Here is a 21,501-nt window from a genome sequence, read left to right as displayed (position 1 = left end):
TTCACCAGCATATCCAGTTTATGAGAATGTCCAAGGCAGTGCTAAGGTTCAGGGACTGTGTTTGTAATAATTTCCCCATGTTTGTATTTCTGGTGCTGTCATCTGAATAGAGCGCTGCTTAATCTAAAATAATGAACATTGATTTATATGACAGTATGACTATATTTTAACTATAATATACAAACATTATCAATCGTACATGTAGCATAACCTTATCTGTGTTTGAAATCACATACGGTTATGCTACATATGTAATTCATACAAACTAAACATTTCTTAGCATGATCGCGGAAGATGTGTCAATATGAAGTGCACAAATATTTGCAGTGGCAATCCTAGTGCTAGTTTCAATCATATTCGCGTTCTCGCGTGCCTGGTCTGTGACAGCTTCAGCTTACAAATCGATAATGGCAATTGTCATGGAACTATTGGCTACGAGTGGCATCACTGACGCACACAATCTCGGCCATTTTGGATATATTAGGATAGAAACTGGTGGAAAAAATATCACAGCTGGAATTGAATTGAAATATTAAGGTAAGTCTCGAACAAGATCGCGATTTTAATGTAAGCCGTTTGATAATACAATGTTCATCCGTAATAATCGTAGTAAATGTTAATTCAAGCGGTCGTTAGCTTGCTAGGACAAAAAAAATCTGGACGAGAATTGGAACTCTGCATTATAATATTTTAACTGGAACAGGATAAATATATTTGAATATTTCTTTACATTTTTTATTCAGATAACGTCAATGTTTATGTATTAAAACATGTTTGTTTTTGATAGCCTGAACTCATCGCTAGCAAAACAACCTGCATTATCGGGTTTATTATATTCTTCATAAAATTATGACGTAATCCGTATGCGACGTCTCTAGGCGTTATCTGTAATTCAATTGCGACGTGAGACGTTTCATATAAATTGAATCTGCTTTACCGGATATAGACAGACGATGTATATGTATGGTGTGTTATGCGTGGCGGCCATGATGGGTGGACTGCGAGCGTCGGCGCCGTACGGGGACGCGAGCTACACCGACTTCCTGTCGAACTTTCAGTACCTCTACAACCTGAACAAGCTCCAGGACCTCTACCCAGACGACCCTTATAGGTGAATCATATGCCGCTACCCTGCGTTACCCCGCGTTACCCGCGAATGTTGAATCAGTGACTTGGTGTTTTTTTACGAGAAGCTTTAATTGAACACTGTCAGGATTGTATATTCTTGAAAGTTATACACGAATTAATGGTTTCATTTAATCTGAAGAAATGTTGTTATTTTGTGTGTGTTTTCAGTTTAATCATATAATTTGTTTCACTGTTTGCTGAATAAGTCATGAATTCTAAAAAAATGTAACCCACATTCCAAATACTAGTGCTGGCTACATTTTGGTTGTAAAACTAACCCTTCTCTTAGTTTGCAACATTCAACACATATTCGCATTAACGATTAACCGTTGCATTTGTGCCTGTCTACAGTGACAAGCTGAGTAGTGATTTCGTGGCGTATCCCGACCCTCTGTCCGAGGCGTCCCCCAAGGAGGCACGGGACTACGGCGAGGCGGCACTCCGGGACCAGGAGTATATGAAACAGCTCCCAATTTCCGGATACCAGTTCATCTCTGGTCAGTGTAGAGAATGAAAACTTGGTTTGAATAATTATGTTGAATGATAATTGCTCGTTTATCCGCTCCAAAACGTTGATTAACCAGTTTAGTCAAGTCCTTACTCAATCTGGAATTTGGTAGTTTGGTTGTTGTATTAAATTGTGTCAAAACTTGAAACTCTGCCTTCTCTTTAAACTGGTATTTCTTGATACGAATATTTAATGCAGAGCTTTTTATTTCCTATCGTATGAAATGTTTGTCCTGGTGACAGGTGGGACAGGGCGCGAGGAGGACCCGTCCGAGGTGAAGACAGACAAGGTTCTTCCGGCCTACTGCACCCCACCCAACCCCTGCCCCCAGGGATATGACGGTATGACCGCGCTCTTTACTACACTTTAGTTCTCTTTTTTTTCGTGTGAACACGTGACTATGGACCTCATAAGTAATCCATTAAGCATGCCTTGTTTAGAAACACTTTCTTTTCACTATTTTACAAAATCGATTTCTTAATGGTCATATAATAGCAAAAATATGTATCATAATTTGCAATCACGTTTTGCACTGGATAATTGATTAAATATGATAATCATACAACAATTAAAACAAATGAATGACTATACACGTACATATGTGTTCAACAATCCCTGTGCAGGCCCGGACAACTGTGTAAAGGTATTCGAGAATTCGCCCGAGAACAACCGCCGCCTGCTGGAGGGGCAAGATTGTCCGTGTGACGCCGAACACATGATCACCTGTCCCCCGGGCAAGAAAACCATCGACCCCAAGTCTGGATTCGTCAGTGACGGCATGAACGGAGGGGACCTGGGATCCATTGACTCCCTTGGCGACATTGATCTGGTATGGGCTATGTAATAAGTCTGCGTACCATCATATTTTTTCCCAAGAATTGAAGAACAATTTTGGGTTTGTGCCTGAAGATATCAACCCATTGAATCTTAAATCTGGCTTGGTATGTTATGACATTTACCCATGCAACGATATCATTTCTATGTACGTATTGCAATGAGGATTCCATATGTATGAGGAGGAAATTTGATAGTATTCATGGAAGAGATCTTTCTGTGGTACCGAGACATAAAACAACTCAATTTTGAATGCCATATTGGTTTCCTGAATTTGATGTACGTCTTGAAATATCAGCCTCCTATGGGGCCTTAATTAACATGTTTTCCATGGAATGATAGAGAACGAGTATTGATCCAAGAAATACAGACTTCCCACGTTATAATTGTACGTCAGAGAGCATTGTCTAACACTTAGTTGCTGCTGTTTTACAGACAAACGATCCGTTTTTGAGCGCAAGCCGAAAGCGTCAAAGATTTATAGTAAAGAAATCTCACGAGGTACATAAGCGGGTGAGTGGAACATCGGTAGCCTAGGGCCTCTAGCTGCTTGTGTCGCCACCTATCACCCATTTGGCCGTACACTCTGGGCTTACTGGCAAAATGACGTCATGTTTTACTTAAATTGTTGCAAGACGCCCCGAATGACATCGGGAAAGAACAGCACAGAACAGACTAGGGAGAAATAATAAACATATCTATGGCAACAAACGTATATAATAATAACTAAATATACATTCACGCCGGCAATATGACACAGTATTTGACAACATGTTTGTAATAGGAAGGAGGATGTTATCACATATTCATTAAAATAAATTGTTACAGTGGACACAAATTCTATCATCCCTTGGTACATTCCAAAATCTTCCTTCTACTTAAGCCAATTGATGGGCTGAACAGGCACTCTACAAAGAGCTTGTCTGACCATCGTTAAGGCCGTGGTTATCGAGATAGGGTTCATAACAGCAGAATGTTATTTCTGTCTAAGTACAAAAGCTGCATACATTGTTGCATATGCTGATCATATATACATATCTGGAACTGTCTTGCATGTTTTGATTTCGGGCATTAAGTGAATCCCTGTTCTTTTCTGTTATGTTCTTTCCTGACGTCGCGAATGAGTTCCTGGTCCATGAAGTTGTTATTTCCAATATAATGACCTGGACGAATACAAAATATATTTGACATTGGAAACGATTTTAAGACATGGATTATCCCGTAAGAACGAATTTATTTTCAGACAGCGCTAGTTCGGAGTGTACGGCCCTGCTCGGCTGGTCCATACGTCTTTAACTATTCTGATCGTTATTGCTCATAACATCTCTTTTGGACTTGGAAACACTACTGTCACAACCATGCCAAAACAAAAATAACTAAACTAAGATATTCTAGACATTTCGTAGGTTGTGTTGAACCAGCCAGGCAATCATGCTTTTCAGCTTTAAATGTTTTGCTACATGTAGTAACATATAGTTATCAAGATGTACAATGTTTACTGTACTTTGCACGAATACTTTCACGATTCACAACTTATTCAGAGTGATTGTCTTCACTTCGCAAAATTATCGTATAACATTTCCTGTTATAGCACACACTCTTGTACATTTTTCTCTCATTTTTGACTTTCATAGCACGCTTTATCAGGTTAATTTTGTAATTTCCACCCACAGCCTCTTCTTGGCATACTTCTATATAAGATACGTACATACTAGTACAAGTCGTTTAATTGCTAGTTAATTGAAGAAGGACATGGTAGGCAGCTTAACAGTTTGTTGGTTTTCGTACTTCGTATGTGGTTTGTGATTCTAAAGGGTATCTTTTCCAAATTGTACTTACTTACGTCATTTCTTCCAAATGGATATAGTCAATAAAAGTGTGTTTGGTCTACTAAGTGAACACATTTCCAGCCGCATCCTCTAAACGTGAATAAGAACTAGCATTGTTGGTGTTTCATCAGTGTAGCACTTAATTATAATTATTATAACTATGTTATAGCATACAGTGTGTGTTTCAGGGTTCTGAGGGGACTTACGAGGAGAAATTTAGAGACATGTTCCCGTTCATGACCGAGGATCAGGACTTGGACTCAAATGCCAACCCTTACAGCATAATATACGGGGGCAGTGAGAAAAACGTGGTTAAAAAGTCTAGTCCCTGATGTCCGTTCGCGTGTATGTCTGTGTTGGTTGTTACTCAGTGAACTGTGTTGAAGAGTTGTGATTATTTTTGTATATACCAGAGTTTATGAATAATATCTAAGTTGAAGCAATTTAATACTAGCAATATTAGTCAGAGTATATGTGTAGTAGGTGATATGCTTGAAAATTAATTATGCATTTGCTGTACTCCCCGTTGATGTAGATTCTTTGATAATTTTGGCTTTGCTTTTACACCTTTATCGTTGTTAATTACGTTGGCCTTCTGATAATTGCTGTTTTAAAGATAACATCTGATCTCGGAAATAAAAAACATCATTTAATAGCTATATGTCTATATGTGCCTACACAGATATAGAACATTTTCTTTGTTACAAAAACAAAATTTCAACCTTAGTTTGTTATGTTTTACTATAATTTGTAAAAATATGATATGATTTTTTTTCTCATTTTCTGCTAACATTAACCAACAGAAACATTTATTTTTCGCAGTTTTATTTAGAACTATATTTTACCAATGTATAACCGTTATAAGGTTTAAATAAAAACAACAACAACACATTGATCTTATTCTTTTTGATTAAAGATAAAAGGAAATAAAACAGAAAGTAGATCAAGTTTGTCGGCTGAGTTTTTCATGCACTGATTCGGAAGCAAAACACATCCTCTCTGTTTTTATTGCATAAGAGAGAGAATCAGTCGGCGCAATGTTCACTTTGTTTATACAGTAATATTCTCCACAGAACCTTGATTGCCATCTGAATTCCGCAATTCTGCTCGTGCTCTCATCAACTTCGCGTTGTCCTTGTGTCACAAACCGCGGCCCTTACAGGCGTATAGGGCACATGTACCCCCAGTCGACCTCGTTATCTGTAGGAATGGGTGTATAGGGCCTCTATTCACCAAGTATCTACTCCTGTTTCTGCCCAACGCTCTCCGGTCCCGGATGCCCGAACGCGTCACCTCCCAGCATCTGCAGGGAGTTATGGCCAGTGGCGCGGCAAATCATCCAGTCTGACAGCCACTCGGGCAAGTACGGGTAAATCTGACCGAACACCTAAATAAACACAACGATGCTAGTTTAAGTTGTATGTTTTATGTTTTGATACAATCAGTTATCACCATACCTAGAGAAAATGGTGGTGCGCCCAAAAAGTTAAAACACCTATTATCTTGCTACAAGCTCAATGAGAAAAGATCGTTGATCACTTTATGCGCGCCTCTCAATCTGAAAAAAATGTGATGATCTTTTATAGAATTAAACAACGCAACATGTATTTAAGATAAACATTCTGTATACGCGTATTTAAAATTAAAATTACCGCCAGTGGATCGATTTGGAACGGTCCGCCGTGGACGACGTATCTGTACTGCGGCTCCGAGCTGCTCACGGCGTCCACGACCGCGTCAATAACAGCGTCCGGTGACTTCGCGTTCAGCCGCTTCTTCAAATGGATGATTGTGTCTATCTGGGTGCGCATGTACTCCCTGGTGTAAGTCTCCTTCACTTCCGGTCTGCTACCTTCCAACTGGGTGTCAATTGCCTTGTAATGTCGGTCGACCTGCAGGATAAACAAATGGTCTCAGTTCAGACTACTTTTTTAAGCTCGATTGTCAAGAAACTAGGAAGTAGAACCATTGCACGCGTTCGTTTCTTGAATAGAAGCCAACATTTGTGTAAATTTTGAGAGGTCACAAGGAAATTAATCGGATTGCTGCAGTTGTTCGGCTCGAAGCAGTGATCTGTTGGGGGAGAGGCGGTCACATATACCACTAGTCCAATTTCGTCCTCGTTATTTTGGTTATTTTTTAAAATACATCATGCCAAAGGACAAACAAATAAAACGATTTATAAGAATTGTGTCTCACGTTCTGTGGACTGTGTATGTCTGTGCTGCCTCCAAACATGGCGGGTTCGACGAGGGCGACGCGCACCCCGAACTTGGTCATCTCTAGGCGAAGACAGTCAGACACACACTCCAGACCATACTTGGTGGCGTTATAAGCGGAAGTACTGGGCCACGGGAACCGACCGTTTATGCTCGACATTGTAACCACTCGACCTACAATATATTCAAATACCAATCAAAATGAAACAGTACCAGTATATGTGGTACTTTTTAAACAGTGAGAAAGCATGGTTTAAATATTATCATTGTTTTGTGTAATGAAAACGGTGTAAATTCTTATTGACCAACGGGAAAGGCAGATCACAGTTCTGCTGTAAGTGTTAAAATATCCATGGAAACACAATATTTAACAATCCTACAATGTGTAACAGACAATAACAGAACAACACGTGGTCATTGACCAGCTGTGACCTACCTTGGGACTGTCGCAATAGAGGGAGCAGCTCCTGAGTGACGCGGATCATCCCGAACAGGTTGACGTCTGTTAGACGTTGATACGTCTCCAACGAACAGAGCTCCACGTCACCGTGACCGTAAACGCCGGCGTTGTTAACTAGCGCCCATAGTTCTAAGGTAAACGCGTATACATCAATTTAATGGTAAACATACGATTAAACATGTGGTTAATACCAATACTAGTCACAACGCGAGGAATTTAATGGGCATTCGGGGAAACTTGCCTCTTTTAAGCCTTTTTAAGCATACTCATATTTCGCTGAAATGTGTCTGCTGTCATTCTTGCGACATGGGAGTGATTAAAACGAAAATTTAATGCACATAAAGATAGAAATCAACAGATGCAGCTTACTTGCGTCTCCAATGTTATCACGGACGTACTGGCCGACCTCCCTTACGCTGATGTCACTGGTGACGTCAAGATGTACGATGTGAAAGTTGGCAGAACTGCTCTCCTTCAGGGTTGCCGCTCCCGGGCCGTCAACAGACAGACAGCCCGCAAACACCTTGTAACCTAGGTCGTCTAGTTTCTTTGCCACCATGTGCCCAAATCCTGAAATATAACAAATTACCATGCTCGTGCATTCAGCTTGAATTCGCTTTGCATGTCTCACTCAAGCAAGGAAGACCGAGTACTCTAGTTGTGGATAAACGTATAGGTCTTTAAACTTTTATGATATAGGATATCCTACGTTTGACGTTACTACTAAACATATATGTTTAATAAGGAGATGTATTATTTACAAAGATGAATGTTACGATTTACATGTAATATCCTTGCAATATCTGTTGCTTTAAACTTACCAGAATCGCAGCCGGAAACGAGGACGGCCTTTCCGGTCACCGGAAGTAATGTCCGTCTCCTTCGGCGAATGGTCCGGATGCACATGTATATGACGATCAAGCCAAATACGTACGCCTCCACGTCCGCGCGCCACACAAGCACAGGAAGTAGTAGCCATGTGGCCAGAAAGGCCACCTCGAAGAAGCTGACGGGCAGCAGATCGCCGATAGACATGTTAATTAGCGCTTCTTTATTATTACCGGGAGTCTCAGAAAAAGTTACGCACAAACTGTTATTTGTGCTATTTCTCTTTAATACACGTTGATCACATATTATGACATTTGTCTTTTCTTTGTACGAATACTGTAACGAGATGCTTTATGCATAAGTTGAAATAAAATCTGTTCTGTTTTATATTCCCGAGCAGAAATATGTGTTTAAAATAGTATCGTTAACACAAGTTAAATAGTTATCATACATAAATAATCAACATTCTATACTTCATTTCCGTTTCGTATGTTTATGAACCAGGAATCACGCACAGTTGAATCTGGGTATTCGAATAGAACTTTGTACTTTATAACTAATTAACATCCGCGGATTGTTTGATCATTTGCATTCCTTAACAAAACATGACATCACGTGTCCATTGTATGAAGCACAATTTGATGTAAGATCAATTGTATCCCGACACAATACAGATATAAACCATAATCCGTCACCTATAGTAAAGCAGTGTCAATAATGTCCCCGCGGCCCTTCCATGTGCATAAGAAAACGGCTGGAGGCCGTAAACGATCGCCGAACTGAAAGGAGATCCGAGATGTGGAAACCCGATAGGGCAGGATACAGGCCATCTGTATAATGCATGGGAGCCTAGCTTCGAGAAATTCACCGGTATTATACGTGTTTTGATGAATATTTAATAGCTTTATGTAGGTAAACCGCAAATTGTTTATTTAACACATACCGATTTGTTTTAAAAAAATCTGCACTTAAGTCGCAAAATGTATCTTAGTAGAACAAATGAAAACTACATTGTATATCAATCAGACACTGTGTATCGAGGCGAATGTAGAATAGAGCAATAAATCTCAAGAAGTCATGAAATCTAAGTCAATAAAAGTATGAGTTGAACAGAGTTGAAATGGTGCGCCGTCAGCATATTTGTTCCGATTTTCCATCTAGCGTCTAAACAGCTTACGGTTACTCATATTTACAGTAGTCGACAGTTCATCAAAAGAGCAGTATAATTCGAAACTAGGACTGCTTTATCGCAAAGCATGAGCACCGTTTGGGTCCCATCGCTCCTACGTTATTTCATAGTTAAATAAGCTCGACTCAAAACATAATTTCAGTCCGACAAGCGGGACATTCTACATACTTGCATACTTATATTTAAAAAATGTTCGAATGTTGTCCAATTCTTCTAGTTGTGTTCATGTGTACTTTTGGTGTCCATCAGACTAATGGAACCACAAAATGAAGCATTCAGTCTTTTCTCTTTATACTGATTCTGGTCTACTGAAACTATATGAAACTGGTAATGCTTCAACTTGAATAAATAGATATCAAAGTTGGCCGTTCTAATTTTTTTTTCTTCCGAGTCAACATCTACCAAATTTTGAAATTATAATTCTATTACCAAAGTGCAAGTATCAAACGGCTGTTTTGGTAGATAAATCATATTACATAAGCTTACACCTAGTTACATACGAGCCATGATTACGATATCTTATCATACAACAAATCAACAAGACGGTGTATTGCTTGTATAAAACACAATACAAGAAGCATTCCAGAACGCTCAAAACACTTTAATTACCACAATATATGCGTTCATATAAAACTGAAACGACCGTTAAAGCCTGGTGTTATCAATTGCAGCAGAGTTGAACATTTTTTATGTACCTCCTAGCTCGTCCTCCTCCTTTACATACAAATATACAAATTGTATGTAGATGCTTCATTTTGGCCACTGTTATTCCTCAACTACTTTGTCATACCTTATGAATTTTACCGTAACGTTTTGTGAGCAATATGGTACAAGCAGGGATTTATTATAAACAATTTTTAGTCCGAAAAGGTGCATTTTGGGCGTATTTTATTACTTCTCTTCTCCTATATTGAAATAAAAAGGAAAACTTGGACGATTTTAGAGCGCGCGCGCGCCGGTCGAAGGTCCGTGTTTTAATTTAATGCTCATTATTGCTTTATCCATATATGTGTCTCTTTTCTTTAATAAGGAAACATTGGAAATAAGACGTTCGTATTTAATTAATGCCTAATATTTATTGTGTTACATACTTCAGTTAATTAACTTGTTCATTGAATGATAACTTTTTTTATAATGTTTCACTGCATCATCCGATAAAACACAGGATAATAATGTATCACATACTAAAAACAACACACAAATCTTAGATTTTCAATCACATTTACTGTGAAAATATGTCATGATCTATTATTACAAATCATTTACAAACAACTATAAATAATAAAAATGTACAACTAGCCTTCGAAATAGAAAGCTTAATAAACAAATAGAGATTAACACTTTTTCTGCAACATTTATAATACATGGTCACTCATTTCATAAACCAACGAGTTGAGTTGTTTAAGAACATCCAATAGTAAAACAAAAACTTATTTGAGGCTTACTTTCATATTATCAAGATGAAAACCAGTAATTTGTCATCACTTTATGCTGCATTTCGACACCACCATAAATAATACAACAAAAACTTGTTTGAAGCTTTTAACTTCTCAGGATGAAAACCTTTTGACACCAGCAATGAAAACAAACTAGTCAACACAGACTGTGTATTAAATAACAAGAGCCATCACAGTATGTGACAAATGTCCCAGAATTGCCATCAAGTCTGAGATCCTTCTGTGCAGGACAAAGTTACAACTCTGACATGACCAACTATACTGTGTGTGTGTATATATATATCATTATGGAATGCTGCATATATATTCCTTAATGATAAACATGTGGCCATCACCTTTGTGGAAGGGACTTCAGTTTTGCATGCAATACCTGTCTTAATGTACAAAACACATGTGCCAAGTAATTTTTAAATTCCTCCGTATGATCAAGTTACAGCCCAGACAGGACCAACCTAGAAGTAAGGACAGGGCCCTTGCATGCGACAAGTCCTTTTGGTATGTCAAACATGTGGCAAAATATTTTAAATTCTGTCTGTACAGGAGAAAGTTACAACCCGAACACGACCACCTATACGTTTGTCCTTATAGCAGCATTCCATAGTAAACAAACACTAACAGTCATCAAAATTAGAACAAGCCTGAATTTTTATACTTATGTATGGCATCCAATTTTTGAACAAGCCCTGCTATATATTATTTAGAATTTGAGCAAGCCCGGAAGACATTTAACCAGTGCAGGGCTTACGGACTTGTGTGAATTTAGACCACTGCACTAAGTATGACCATGACCTTAGAGGTTGGGACATGGATCTTAAAGCCACATTTTTTCTTGGTATATTTAGCACATGTAGCCAGTTATTTTAAAATCTGTCCATACAAGAGAAAGTTACAGTCCGAACACAAGAAATTGCATAGACTGACGGAGCGATTTCAATATGCCCACATGGGCATAAAAACTTCCTTAATGGACCATGTAAAAAGAGGACCAAAACCATTATCAGTAATTGTAACATCTGTGTGTATACCTTAACAATTTGAATTTGTTGTGTTGATGTTTCCATTGTATTTTGTTTCAACCATTCAATCACTCGTATCTCATTCTTTTAAGTCTGTCAGATGAGCAACAAGTGACACACAGAGTAAGTTTAGCGTGGACAGTTCATCCGTGGTTAGAAACACATAGTCTGTGACAAACTTCAGCCCTGTGAGTGAGACCGCACTAGTGGCCCTCCAACATGGTGAGAGGGCCAGGGCAGTCGTGGCCCTGCAGTCCATAACACTTGGGCATATACACGTAAACCCATACACCACCTCAGTCACTTGGATGATGATGATGACGATGATTCAAGGAAACTTCTCTCACTGCAATGAAAACAGAAACAGCATTAAGTTGTTTTTTTATTACTAAAATTAATACAGTTCAACTTCTGGAAATAAATTCAATGCTGTTATGCAACAAATATACTAATAACAAATAAAACCATCCTATCATGCAACCTTTTTCTAGTGTACAATTGAAAACATAAATGTACACAACAGTTTTTTGTGTTTTTTCCCCTATCATAAATATCCAACAAGCCACACAACATTAATATTTTGTTCCACAGATTTTTGCCAAATAATATTGTAGCGAGTGAGTGAAATTTTTTTTTTACAATTTTGTCATTTTTCATAAAAAGAAGAAAGATTAACTTAATTGCACTTTAACCCATCCGAACATAATCCTGAACTGAATCTGTATTAGACAATGGAAAAATTGTTCCAATAAATTCTATTTACGCAATTGTTTTGAGTAAGCAGAGCAAAGGACAGACAAAATTACTTAGAGAATTATAACAGATTTTTAATACGATGATCATTCATCAATACTTACTCTTACTTACTTAGGAAAAGGTTTGAAACGACCACTTAAGCATCATTTGCATTTTTCATTTCAGATATTTTTTTTGTTTTGTTACAGTTTTGCCTCATGGAGGTACTTGGTTCAATTTCTGCTTACTTTAAAGGCCTAGTTTAAGGAATGTTTGGCATGATATTCCCCTGCTGTGCATCTCCTGCTAATTGCACTGGTGTCAAAGTATTGGGCCAATTTCCTGTGTATTCCTTTATTGGCTCAGGGCCATATAGGGTCCATTTCTATAATAAAACTTCTAAAACTGCACAGCAGGAGACTCAGATCGGAGATCAGATAAGAGGGATCAAGGCTAGTAGATTAAGATCAATAAACAGAGGTTGTGTACTATACGCAGTTTGGGGGGGGGGGGGCCTTCAAGCATATGTGAGTTTGGTTTGTGATCACCAAGCTGGACAAGGTTTCCTCTGAGCACTTCAGTTTCCCCCAACAAACAAGCCCACACTCTTATATAGTGTAATGACTTGTAAAATGAAGAAGTTTAAACTACACTAAGAAGTATGTCCAGAAGTCTTACTATTCGATTTCCTCGGCCCGTTCTACAGCCTCGCCTAGTCACTGTTCCTCGTATGTGTAGCCTATCAACATTGTCTCCCTACAAACATACAATCATTTCATCATCTCTGCTGTAGTTTTTAAAAATACCTTTTACATATGAGAAATTATCTTCAACTAATGTATATTTCATCTGCCTGATATTTTGTTCACAAACAAATGGCATGCTTAGGCCTAAAAAAAACAAAAACATTTGGTTTGGGTTACCCGACCCTACCTACGGAATAGAGGCGCTGACCCTACAATTTTTATAGTCCGTTTGAAAAAAAAAAGAAGATTTTTTTTTACTTTGTGGTTGAAAACCTTAACTGCTAATACAGAAGATAACTTAAACACCATTATCCAATGATGAAAATGACATTCTTATATAAAGCCTAATACAAAAAATATAAAGCCTACCTTCCCTACCTATTTTTGAAAAGGATCCAACCCTACCCAAACAATTTTTTTTAGGCTTTACATCAATAATTTGTGTCATTAATTTGCATGAATTTAAGCCAACATGAGCACAGTGTAGCATGCATTTTATAATGTTGTAATCATATTCATTATCCATAAAAAAGTACTACTTGTTCTCATATATGATTTCTAGCTCAAAAAATACATGTACACAAGCACAATCAAATGCCGTATAAATGTAAAATTTCTAAATATTAAATAAACACATCTGGTACTTACTGTTGGACCTGATAGCCTTGTTGAACTCTGTAAAATAACCATTTCCAGTATGTTAAAATACAACAGGATGCATCATAATTTGATTAAAACAAAATAATGTATACTATCAGAACTACTGTCCTAATATTTTTATCACAAACATGTTAGAAGACACTTATTTCATTGAAATGTGTCAGTAAGTTCTGTTTGCTAATGAACTTGACACAAAAACTATAGTGTCAATCTACAGCACATATCAAAGAAATCAACTACTTAGTACTACCACCTGCATATACTTTCACTTGTCATGTGCAACTAACCGCTGAAGAAGCGGGCTCATACCTGGTAAGCAGCCATACACGAAGTTTGCATAAATCTGTATTACTTTAACTGATTAATTAATATGTAAATTAAGCTCGAAAGAATGGCTCAAAACAAACAAAGCTCTGAAGAGGTGCCACTGACTATTCAAAGCCGCTGGCGAGTTGGTACAAATTGACTGTTATTTGGCACAAAATGGTAATGTGATAAGACTCTGTTTAAATGATTAACAAGCATCATTTCGTTCTTTTGCTAACAGAAGTATCATGATTTCATGATAGAACTTAAAACAATTTTAACATCTTACAATTGGTAGACAAATTAACAGAAGCAGTGATAAATGCAGAGATGGAGAAAGACCATCAGACTTCATGTTTTCAATAAATGCAATTTTGAGAGGAAAAAACATGGCTTGCATTATAACCTTTCCCACATTTCTGCATTGACCATGAAGTACTGCAGCGATAGCTCATTCAACTATGCCCACGTGACTATGCTGGTCCTTACAGCTTGTCTATGGCAGTGCTTAAAGCTTGCAAAGACAATGGCGAAAAGTATCGATCTTTGAAAAATTATAGATTAAGTGTTGACAATGTTTCATAAATTCCATGTTCTACGCACTGATTTTGAAAGAAACAAGTTAAAGTAATAGCTTGGTTGAACATAATTTGTGGGATTAAAACCAGTCAAAACCATGCAACATTAGAATATAGGTTATTGTTACTTTATGCATAAACCCAACGAATTGTGCAGTCAACAGCTTGATTTTATTTGTTGTTTGTCAAGATAAATCAAACACAAACATCTGAACAGGTAACAAATTGTAATTTATATATATAAATAGATATGTAAGAGCAAAGTTTTTAGGATCAAGTAACAAACTTTATATTATGTATACATGCAGATCAATAAATAAGATGTATTCAAATCAGCTTGTGCCAACCAATACTGTAAGACAGGAAATGTCAATTACTGGACATCAATCTCACAGTGACTTGGCGAAATAACTGGCTAATTAAAATCTTATTCAACTAAACTCTGTACACAACAAAGCAGCCAAATAAGAGTTAGAAGTTATCACCATAAATCTTTTCTTCAGACAGTTAGTTTATTTTTTATTTGTAACATGATTTGAACTCAAAACAGGAAAATTGTGTGAGGCAAGATTCATTAGCATGGGGTCCAACATAATTTATTTTTTTGCAGAAATTTAAGTGAGGGATATGTAAGATGTGAAACAAAATGGCCGTTTGTGAAAGTATTTAAGTGCTTTCAGAGGATATTTTGACCTGGTAAAGTATGTTTATAACACTTTATATTGCAACATTAATACGCCTAACTGGAGGCCAGACATGTAAACTTCTATCCATTTTTTTATTAATGTTTCTAGAGGACTTCACTAAAAAGTTATTGAAAGTATAAGCATGAACGATTGCTTGTTTACAAAGTGAAAATAGAAAATTGCGTGACTTGAAACTGTGTTTTTTGTCAAAGTGTACCATTTTTGTACCTATTCAAGCTGGGGGTTTTGTTGAGTTTTGCATTTTTTCTTTCTGACGGCTTGTGCAGTAATTTGTGAAGACCAATTTTGTACGTTTAAACACCTTTTATGTCTGGCGTGGAACTTTATGTTGGATGCAGAATCAAAATAAGGGTGCGTTCATATAAGTGTAAGTAAAACATTTCCCTCACTTAAATTTCCGCAAATATGAATTACGTTGGACCCACTGCATAAGGTCACAATGTGAACCTACCCTATTTCTAGTTGGGGGTGACCTATTTCTTGAGAAGTAGAGTATGTGGCACCAAGCTGACTGAAAACACACAATGATAGCCTACAGTGGACTACTTGTAGATGTAGAGTCAGAAAGTTTCATTGACAAAAAATCACAAACACTTAATCCAGCAGAACTTCACAGTTGCACACTTACTGCTGATCTACATGTTGAAAGCTTAACACAGACAAGGGAGTTTATTAACTATTATTAATTTAAAGAGTCTGCATTCAACATAATACTTGATTTAGTTTCCTTTTTAGTATAATTAATCTTCTGCTTAGTTGTGACCAGTATTTCCCCCAGGCCTATTACAAAGCTGAACTGGCACTCTGGCACATTTTAATTACTGTGACCTGCTTACTCCACACTCATGACATAACCTATAGTTAAATCCCCTCATTTGCACCTGGCAATCCAACTGTAAAGTGTAATGACATGCCGTGTGCCTCTAATAGCCTCAAATAGTGAAGTGTAAAGGGATACCTACAGTTAAGGCAACCCAGTCAGTGAGGTGTATATATCAATGTCATTTATTCTTATTCATTCAGCGCCAATTACAATGGGAAGTAAGACTACATTAAGTTTTTACAGATCTGCCACCTGTATACAGTTTTAATTTTTTTTTAACAAACAATGACGCAAAATCAAGAATTCCGAAACATATTTAAAGAGTCTTAGACTATCAGACTCCTGCTAAGGTACGTTGAATCTGTCTATAGAACGTCTGTGAAATTGCACTAAAAATCGAACATAGGGAGGGAACCCCTCTACCTGATCCACTGCAATCCTTTCAGAAATTCCTTGGGGAAATACTGGTTGTGACAAAACAAATAATTCAACTGCAGGATAATGTTTGTTTATTGGTCAAGACAAGAATTACAATAAGAAAACAGAAATGACAAAAATTTGGAAGAAAATAAAATTAAATAATCTATTTAACGAAACTGAAGTAAAAAGATACATCATTGATCCTTCGGTTATATGATAATAATTTATACATAAAGACTAGTATAAAAATGATATATTTTTACCTGGTGGCTTTTGCATGTGTAAGTATGTGGGACTTGAGATTTGTGGATTGGGCAAACTTCTTGTTACAGCCGTCAAACGGACATACATACGGCCGGTCACCAGTGTGGATTCTCACATGTGTACGCAAGTTGAAATCAAGAGAAAACCTCTTGCCACACCCCTCGAACGTGCACTAAAATATTTAACAAAAATTATAAGCTTTGCAAACAAAATATTGAAATCCTAACAAATACAGAGTCATTTTTTTCTATAGAGTATTTCAATATTACCATCAGACAGAGCTACCAACCTACTGGCATTAACAAACCTATGTATCTCTTAAAATTTTGAAAGGGGGCATAAAAAACTTTGATATCAATTACCTCATCATGTCAGAAAATTGATTAAATACTAAAGCCACTGTCCAGAGTTCTGCTACAATATGAACACTACATATGATATGACAGCTTCAATCATAATACTATTGTAATTGTTGCCCTGACACTTGTTGCCCACCTGGAAAGGTTTCTCGCCAGTGTGTACCAGCTGATGTCGCTTCAACTTGGAGCTCTCTACGAAGGCCTTACCACACTCCGCACACACATGCACTCGGGGCCCATGGGTGTGCAGGTGCTTCCTCATGGCAGAATTATCTCGGAACATCTTATTGCAGCCTTTGTGTGGGCATGGAACTGTTCTTGGGACATCATCCGAGGGCTTCTTCTGCTTAATGCTTGAAAATACATAAGCAGGATATTGAATGATTGGATGGCATTTGAATATTTTACATAGTAACAAAAGCAGAAGATTACTGTTTTATTGCAGCCCTTTGGGAGGCGGGGGGAGTGCATTGATCTCTTAGAAATTAGTAAATTCTGCAATTTAGTGCCATTTGTGAATATGTTGATAGGTTTGTTGAATGAAATGTTTTTAAGAAATTGAACGTTATTTTAATTGTGTTTGTATTTAACCCTTAATGCAATAACAACAAAGCTTTTCCACAATCAAAAGGCCCTGCCACAAATCCCTTAAGTTAGGTTTGTTGAACAAAAGATTTGAAACAAGTTCAACATTATTTAAATCATGTTTGTGTTTTTCCCCTTTTACCAAAACAATACAGCTTTTCCAGTTTCAAAGCCCCCCGTCACCAATCCCTTTAAAGTGAAAAAACACACACTGAGAGTTCTTTTCTTTTTTTCTAAAACTATCATGCCTTCCATTGAATAAGGAACAATTCCATTATATGATGACTCATACTTATAGACTTCCCAGGGGATTTTGGTCCGAGTTCTAGGGGATTATGATATTACACCAGGGTTTTTTTCGAAGTGAAATTATACTTACATTTATGTCATGATATATGAATAAATACAAAAACACACTCTTAATTACAATTAATTAGACTAAGTCGTCATTGTCCTTCATGGGATTTCACACTCATAATATTATGGATGCTTTCCACTGTCAATCTTGAGCTAGTTTAAAAAAAAATAAAAAAAATATTTTTTTAATTCCAGGGGATATGGATCCCCAGGAGGGGGACCTGGGGATCGGCTGAAATTTGGGGATTTTTTTGCTCCGCAAGGGGATATGGCATTTATGAATCATTACTTGTCTGATTAAGCGGTCGTAATAATACATTTAGTAACAGCATAACCAAAACAATAGAAATGTGGCCTGATGGATCTGTCATGGAATACCTTGCAAATTCTGCCAACTGTTTGGGGTCACTCAGATCAAGGCCTGGGATGCCACCTGGAGGCAACTTTCTGCCTGTCATGTATTCAGTGTAGTCTGCATCAGACTCTGAAACACTTGAATCCTCCTCAAGTTTCTTGTCATCGCCTGAAACAATGCAAATCAGTAAGCATTGAAACTATAAACAAGAGATCTAAAAATAAATCGGTTCACCTCCGATGCACCCTATCACGTGACCGACCTGAAAATAAATGTCCGCCATTTTGTTAAAAACGTTAAAGGCTTTAATCTTTCATTTGCACCAGTTCACATGTGTTACGAAGAAACTCGCAATTAATAAAGCAGAAATAAATACGCAGTCATACTTCTAGAATATGGTAGACAATCTTTGAGCGACGCATGCCCTGAATTAACCCGAATAATAGCCAATTATGTACTCGTTTATAACACAAATGGCGCCTGTCCGCCATTACTTTTTTATCCGCCATCTTTCAAGAATATGGCGGCGCCCACGAAATTCATGATGGCGGACATCAAATCAAAACAAACAATAAAATACAGTGTTATTATTTGCTGAGTCCACTAATCGACATCTCACTTGTAGGAATATGATATTATAGACAGAAATGCACATGACCTACATTCTGTCTGGCGTCTTACATCCTTTGTGACCTTTGAAAATCACATTGAAACATTTTGACATATCAGATTGAAAAATGCTAAGAAACGCTTCGGAATTTGACAGTTTCTGGAATTGCCAGGACTACTGTCACCCTTACGATTCTCATATGCTTTAGTTCCTACCTGAAGCCCACATTGTCACAGAAAATTCACCCTCCAGTGTTTTTATTTGAACTTGTTTCTGTTCCCATTTCTTGTTCGTGGTTGGCATGTCAAGGCCAAGCTCATTCAGCCCAGTATTTGAAATGAATTTCGACCTTGCACTCTTCTTTTTACCACCCTTTCCTTTCCTTGATGTTGTGACATCTTCAGTGACAAGCTCAATGTCCGGGGCCGGGACTGTCATCCCGTCCCCCACGAGGTCTCCAACCACTTCTTCCCGTGTCTGTAGCACTATTTCTTCATGACCAGTCTCTGGAAGCGGCTGTAAGGCTATCATAGGTTGTACTTCTATAGTGTTGTCAGACGTTTCAACTGTCTCAATAGGTAAATCCACGGGAACCGTTTCTATCTCGACTTCTTGTATTTCAACTTCTGAACCGATGATCGACGCCATCTTTGTTACCGTAATGGCGGCCACAAGTGCGACTGAGGTCATCCGTGTTATCACGTGACCTCATGAATACGCAACATATCATTATCAAAGCACTCGCAGTGTCAATAGATAGAAAGCCAAGCGCTATCTAGGCTACATGTAAAGGTATATTGAACGTTATTGTATTGGATTCAGGGGATTCGTCATAGTTTACTTTTTATTTCGATATCGGAGAAGAAATAATCAAATACGCTTTAAATAATGCACAAATGTTTTGGACTTGAATTGTAAAAAAAAATATTTAGTGAGCACCCCCATTCTTCCTGCCAAAATTTTAAGCCATGTAACTTTGCTTGTTATATCAACTGTGAAATTAAAATTGAAATAATTGACCAATACCTAGTACGGTAATGTTTCACGTTGAATACAAATATGTTATAACAATATTATAATAAAAGGATAGTTTAAAACCTTTAAAGCTTCAAGTTATACAGAAGATTATACAAACGCCATTAATCAATGATAACAATAACGCTATTCCATTACATCTAATTAAACAATTAAAAAGCCTAACAACCCGCCTGTTTGAAAATGATGTAACCCTAACCCTTTTATGGCCCAACGATTAAATGGATAGAACTTTAAAAGAGCATCATGCGTCGTCATCAGGAGTGACATTACAAAGGAAAAATCAAGCAATCATAACAAATATTTTGTAATGTATAGCAATTAATTCTGCATAATGAAAGTCCAAACTTCATTTCTCGTAATTAAATATTAAAATACTGGGAGAGACCTGCTTTTTTAAATTGATAATCTCTGGCGGATGCAGGGGAGGGGGGCACCTGTCAACATTTAAATCGTTGAATCAGTTTCTAGTCTGAGGGGGGCGCAAGTCAAAAGGTTACGCCAACAAGTTACGTCCCCTCTAACGATAACTTCTGGATCCCCCCTGATACTGTATAACTGGCTGTTTTGATAATTATTATTATGTTTACCAAAACGCTCAGCTATTGTTCTTTGTAAAATTATATGTCTTAATTTGATCAACAAGATATAGGTGATGAGTTACCCTTTCTTTGTAATTGTAGCCATTTTATAAATGAAGAATTTCCATCGAAAACAACCTCGGGTGTATAAGGACGGTTTGCAATGTCATTTTTTTACATATTACTACCCTGCAAATAGATCGCGAGGTCATTTTAACTAAGCAGTTAAAACTGTAAGGACTTCTCTATTAATTAAGCAATTATTGCTTAAATGGGGAAGACATTTGAACTTAGTAATACAATTCACATGTTTAAACACTACAATTAGTTATTTTTTTTTATAATTTAATACTTGAAATCAATAATGTTTAGCCCGCGGTTTACAAAGGAAGTCTTAAGAAGATCTATCCGATTCAGCAAGAATGCCACAGGCACTGGATTTCATGGGCCGAACGGTAAGTGCATTCTTATTAACAGACTTTATAATGTAGTTTGTCTACTTCTTGAATATCACACACGCACACACGCACACACACACACACACACACATTTTAACAGCCTCCGCGTTTACAGGAATATGATGGGCGTACTGAATTGAACTGATTCTGTAGACTTACTTGACCATTGGTGAAAAGAACAATATCGTTAGCAAATACTTAACAACCTATCTTTACCAGTAAGGCTGTCAATAGTATTACAGTCTTTAATATGATTTGTGAAAAAGTATGAACAACAACGGAGAAACATATAGGCCGCCACCCTGTGTTACATCGAAAATATCAGAGTATGATAAATCATTGAGAGTTCTTGACAAAGGATTGAATAATGACATACATGTATATAATTGTCATCATATTTACCATCTTACAACTAATTCCTGAGTTTAGTTGTTTCATCTGTAATGCTTTATGA

General features: G+C 37.3%; 3 protein-coding genes across 7 annotated transcripts; 1 reads left to right on the top strand and 2 right to left on the bottom strand.

Moving 5' to 3' along the window:
* The first annotated feature begins 433 nt into the window (after nt 1–433).
* On the top strand, nt 434–5,079 carry LOC128207169 (uncharacterized). Of its 3 annotated transcripts, none has more exons than XM_052909948.1 (7): nt 434–537; nt 947–1,111; nt 1,480–1,625; nt 1,879–1,977; nt 2,260–2,465; nt 2,906–2,971; nt 4,488–5,079. In XM_052909948.1, the coding sequence occupies exons 2-7, from the start codon at nt 954–956 to the stop codon at nt 4,629–4,631; spliced, it is 819 nt and encodes a 272-aa protein (XP_052765908.1). In that variant the 5' UTR covers nt 434–537; nt 947–953; the 3' UTR covers nt 4,632–5,079. The 3 variants fall into 3 exon arrangements, with proteins under 3 accessions (XP_052765908.1, XP_052765906.1, XP_052765909.1); XM_052909946.1 differs by having other exon boundaries at nt 2,906–2,983; XM_052909949.1 differs by lacking the exon at nt 2,906–2,971.
* A 28-nt stretch (nt 5,080–5,107) lies between these two features.
* Nucleotides 5,108–8,650, bottom strand: LOC128207168 (D-beta-hydroxybutyrate dehydrogenase, mitochondrial-like). Of its 2 annotated transcripts, XM_052909945.1 has the most exons (7): nt 8,194–8,650; nt 7,800–8,096; nt 7,348–7,548; nt 6,955–7,107; nt 6,499–6,692; nt 5,952–6,191; nt 5,108–5,686 (listed from the first exon to the last, which is right to left on the bottom strand). In XM_052909945.1, exons 2-7 carry the CDS (start codon nt 8,011–8,013, stop codon nt 5,540–5,542), a joined length of 1,149 nt encoding a protein of 382 aa, XP_052765905.1. In that variant the 5' UTR covers nt 8,014–8,096; nt 8,194–8,650; the 3' UTR covers nt 5,108–5,539. The 2 variants fall into 2 exon arrangements, with proteins under 2 accessions (XP_052765905.1, XP_052765904.1); XM_052909944.1 differs by having other exon boundaries at nt 7,800–8,650.
* Nucleotides 8,651–10,199: 1,549 nt separating this feature from the next.
* LOC128208886 (transcriptional repressor protein YY1-like) lies at nt 10,200–19,652 on the bottom strand. 2 transcript variants are annotated; one of them, XM_052912565.1, is made up of 8 exons: nt 19,189–19,652; nt 18,387–18,531; nt 17,203–17,419; nt 16,707–16,879; nt 15,652–15,711; nt 13,598–13,624; nt 12,882–12,959; nt 10,200–11,814 (listed from the first exon to the last, which is right to left on the bottom strand). In XM_052912565.1, exons 1-7 carry the CDS (start codon nt 19,619–19,621, stop codon nt 12,920–12,922), a joined length of 1,095 nt encoding a protein of 364 aa, XP_052768525.1. In that variant the 5' UTR covers nt 19,622–19,652; the 3' UTR covers nt 10,200–11,814; nt 12,882–12,919. The 2 variants fall into 2 exon arrangements, with proteins under 2 accessions (XP_052768525.1, XP_052768526.1); XM_052912566.1 differs by lacking the exon at nt 15,652–15,711.
* Nucleotides 19,653–21,501: the final 1,849 nt, after the last annotated feature.

Source organism: Mya arenaria, chromosome 11, assembly GCF_026914265.1.
Source record: "Mya arenaria isolate MELC-2E11 chromosome 11, ASM2691426v1".
In the NCBI taxonomy this organism is placed as follows: Eukaryota; Metazoa; Mollusca; class Bivalvia; order Myida; family Myidae; genus Mya; species Mya arenaria.
The sequence above is the reverse complement of the archived record's forward strand: the minus strand, read 5'-3'. Positions and strand labels throughout refer to the sequence as shown.

Excerpts from the sequence above, each read along its gene's own strand:
- LOC128207169 (XM_052909946.1), top strand. The coding sequence starts at position 954 with ATGTATATGTATGGTGTGTTATGCGTGGCGGCCATGATGGGTGGACTG. Across the intron at positions 1,112-1,479 it reads TACCCAGACGACCCTTATAG|TGACAAGCTGAGTAGTGATT; the intron begins GTGAATCATATG and ends GCCTGTCTACAG. Across the intron at positions 2,984-4,487 it reads CTCACGAGGTACATAAGCGG|GGTTCTGAGGGGACTTACGA; the intron begins GTGAGTGGAACA and ends TGTGTGTTTCAG.
- LOC128207168 (XM_052909944.1), bottom strand. The coding sequence starts at position 8,013 with ATGTCTATCGGCGATCTGCTGCCCGTCAGCTTCTTCGAGGTGGCCTTT. Across the intron at positions 7,108-7,347 it reads TGATAACATTGGAGACGCAA|AACTATGGGCGCTAGTTAAC; the intron begins GTAAGCTGCATC and ends CGTTTACCTTAG. Across the intron at positions 6,192-6,498 it reads ACATACACAGTCCACAGAAC|GTCGACCGACATTACAAGGC; the intron begins GTGAGACACAAT and ends TTTATCCTGCAG.
- LOC128208886 (XM_052912565.1), bottom strand. The coding sequence starts at position 19,621 with ATGGCGTCGATCATCGGTTCAGAAGTTGAAATACAAGAAGTCGAGATA. Across the intron at positions 15,712-16,706 it reads ACACATGCAAAAGCCACCAG|TCAGCTTGGTGCCACATACT; the intron begins GTAAAAATATAT and ends GTGTGTTTTCAG. Across the intron at positions 13,625-15,651 it reads CACCCCCAACTAGAAATAGG|AGTTCAACAAGGCTATCAGG; the intron begins GTAGGTTCACAT and ends GTTATTTTACAG.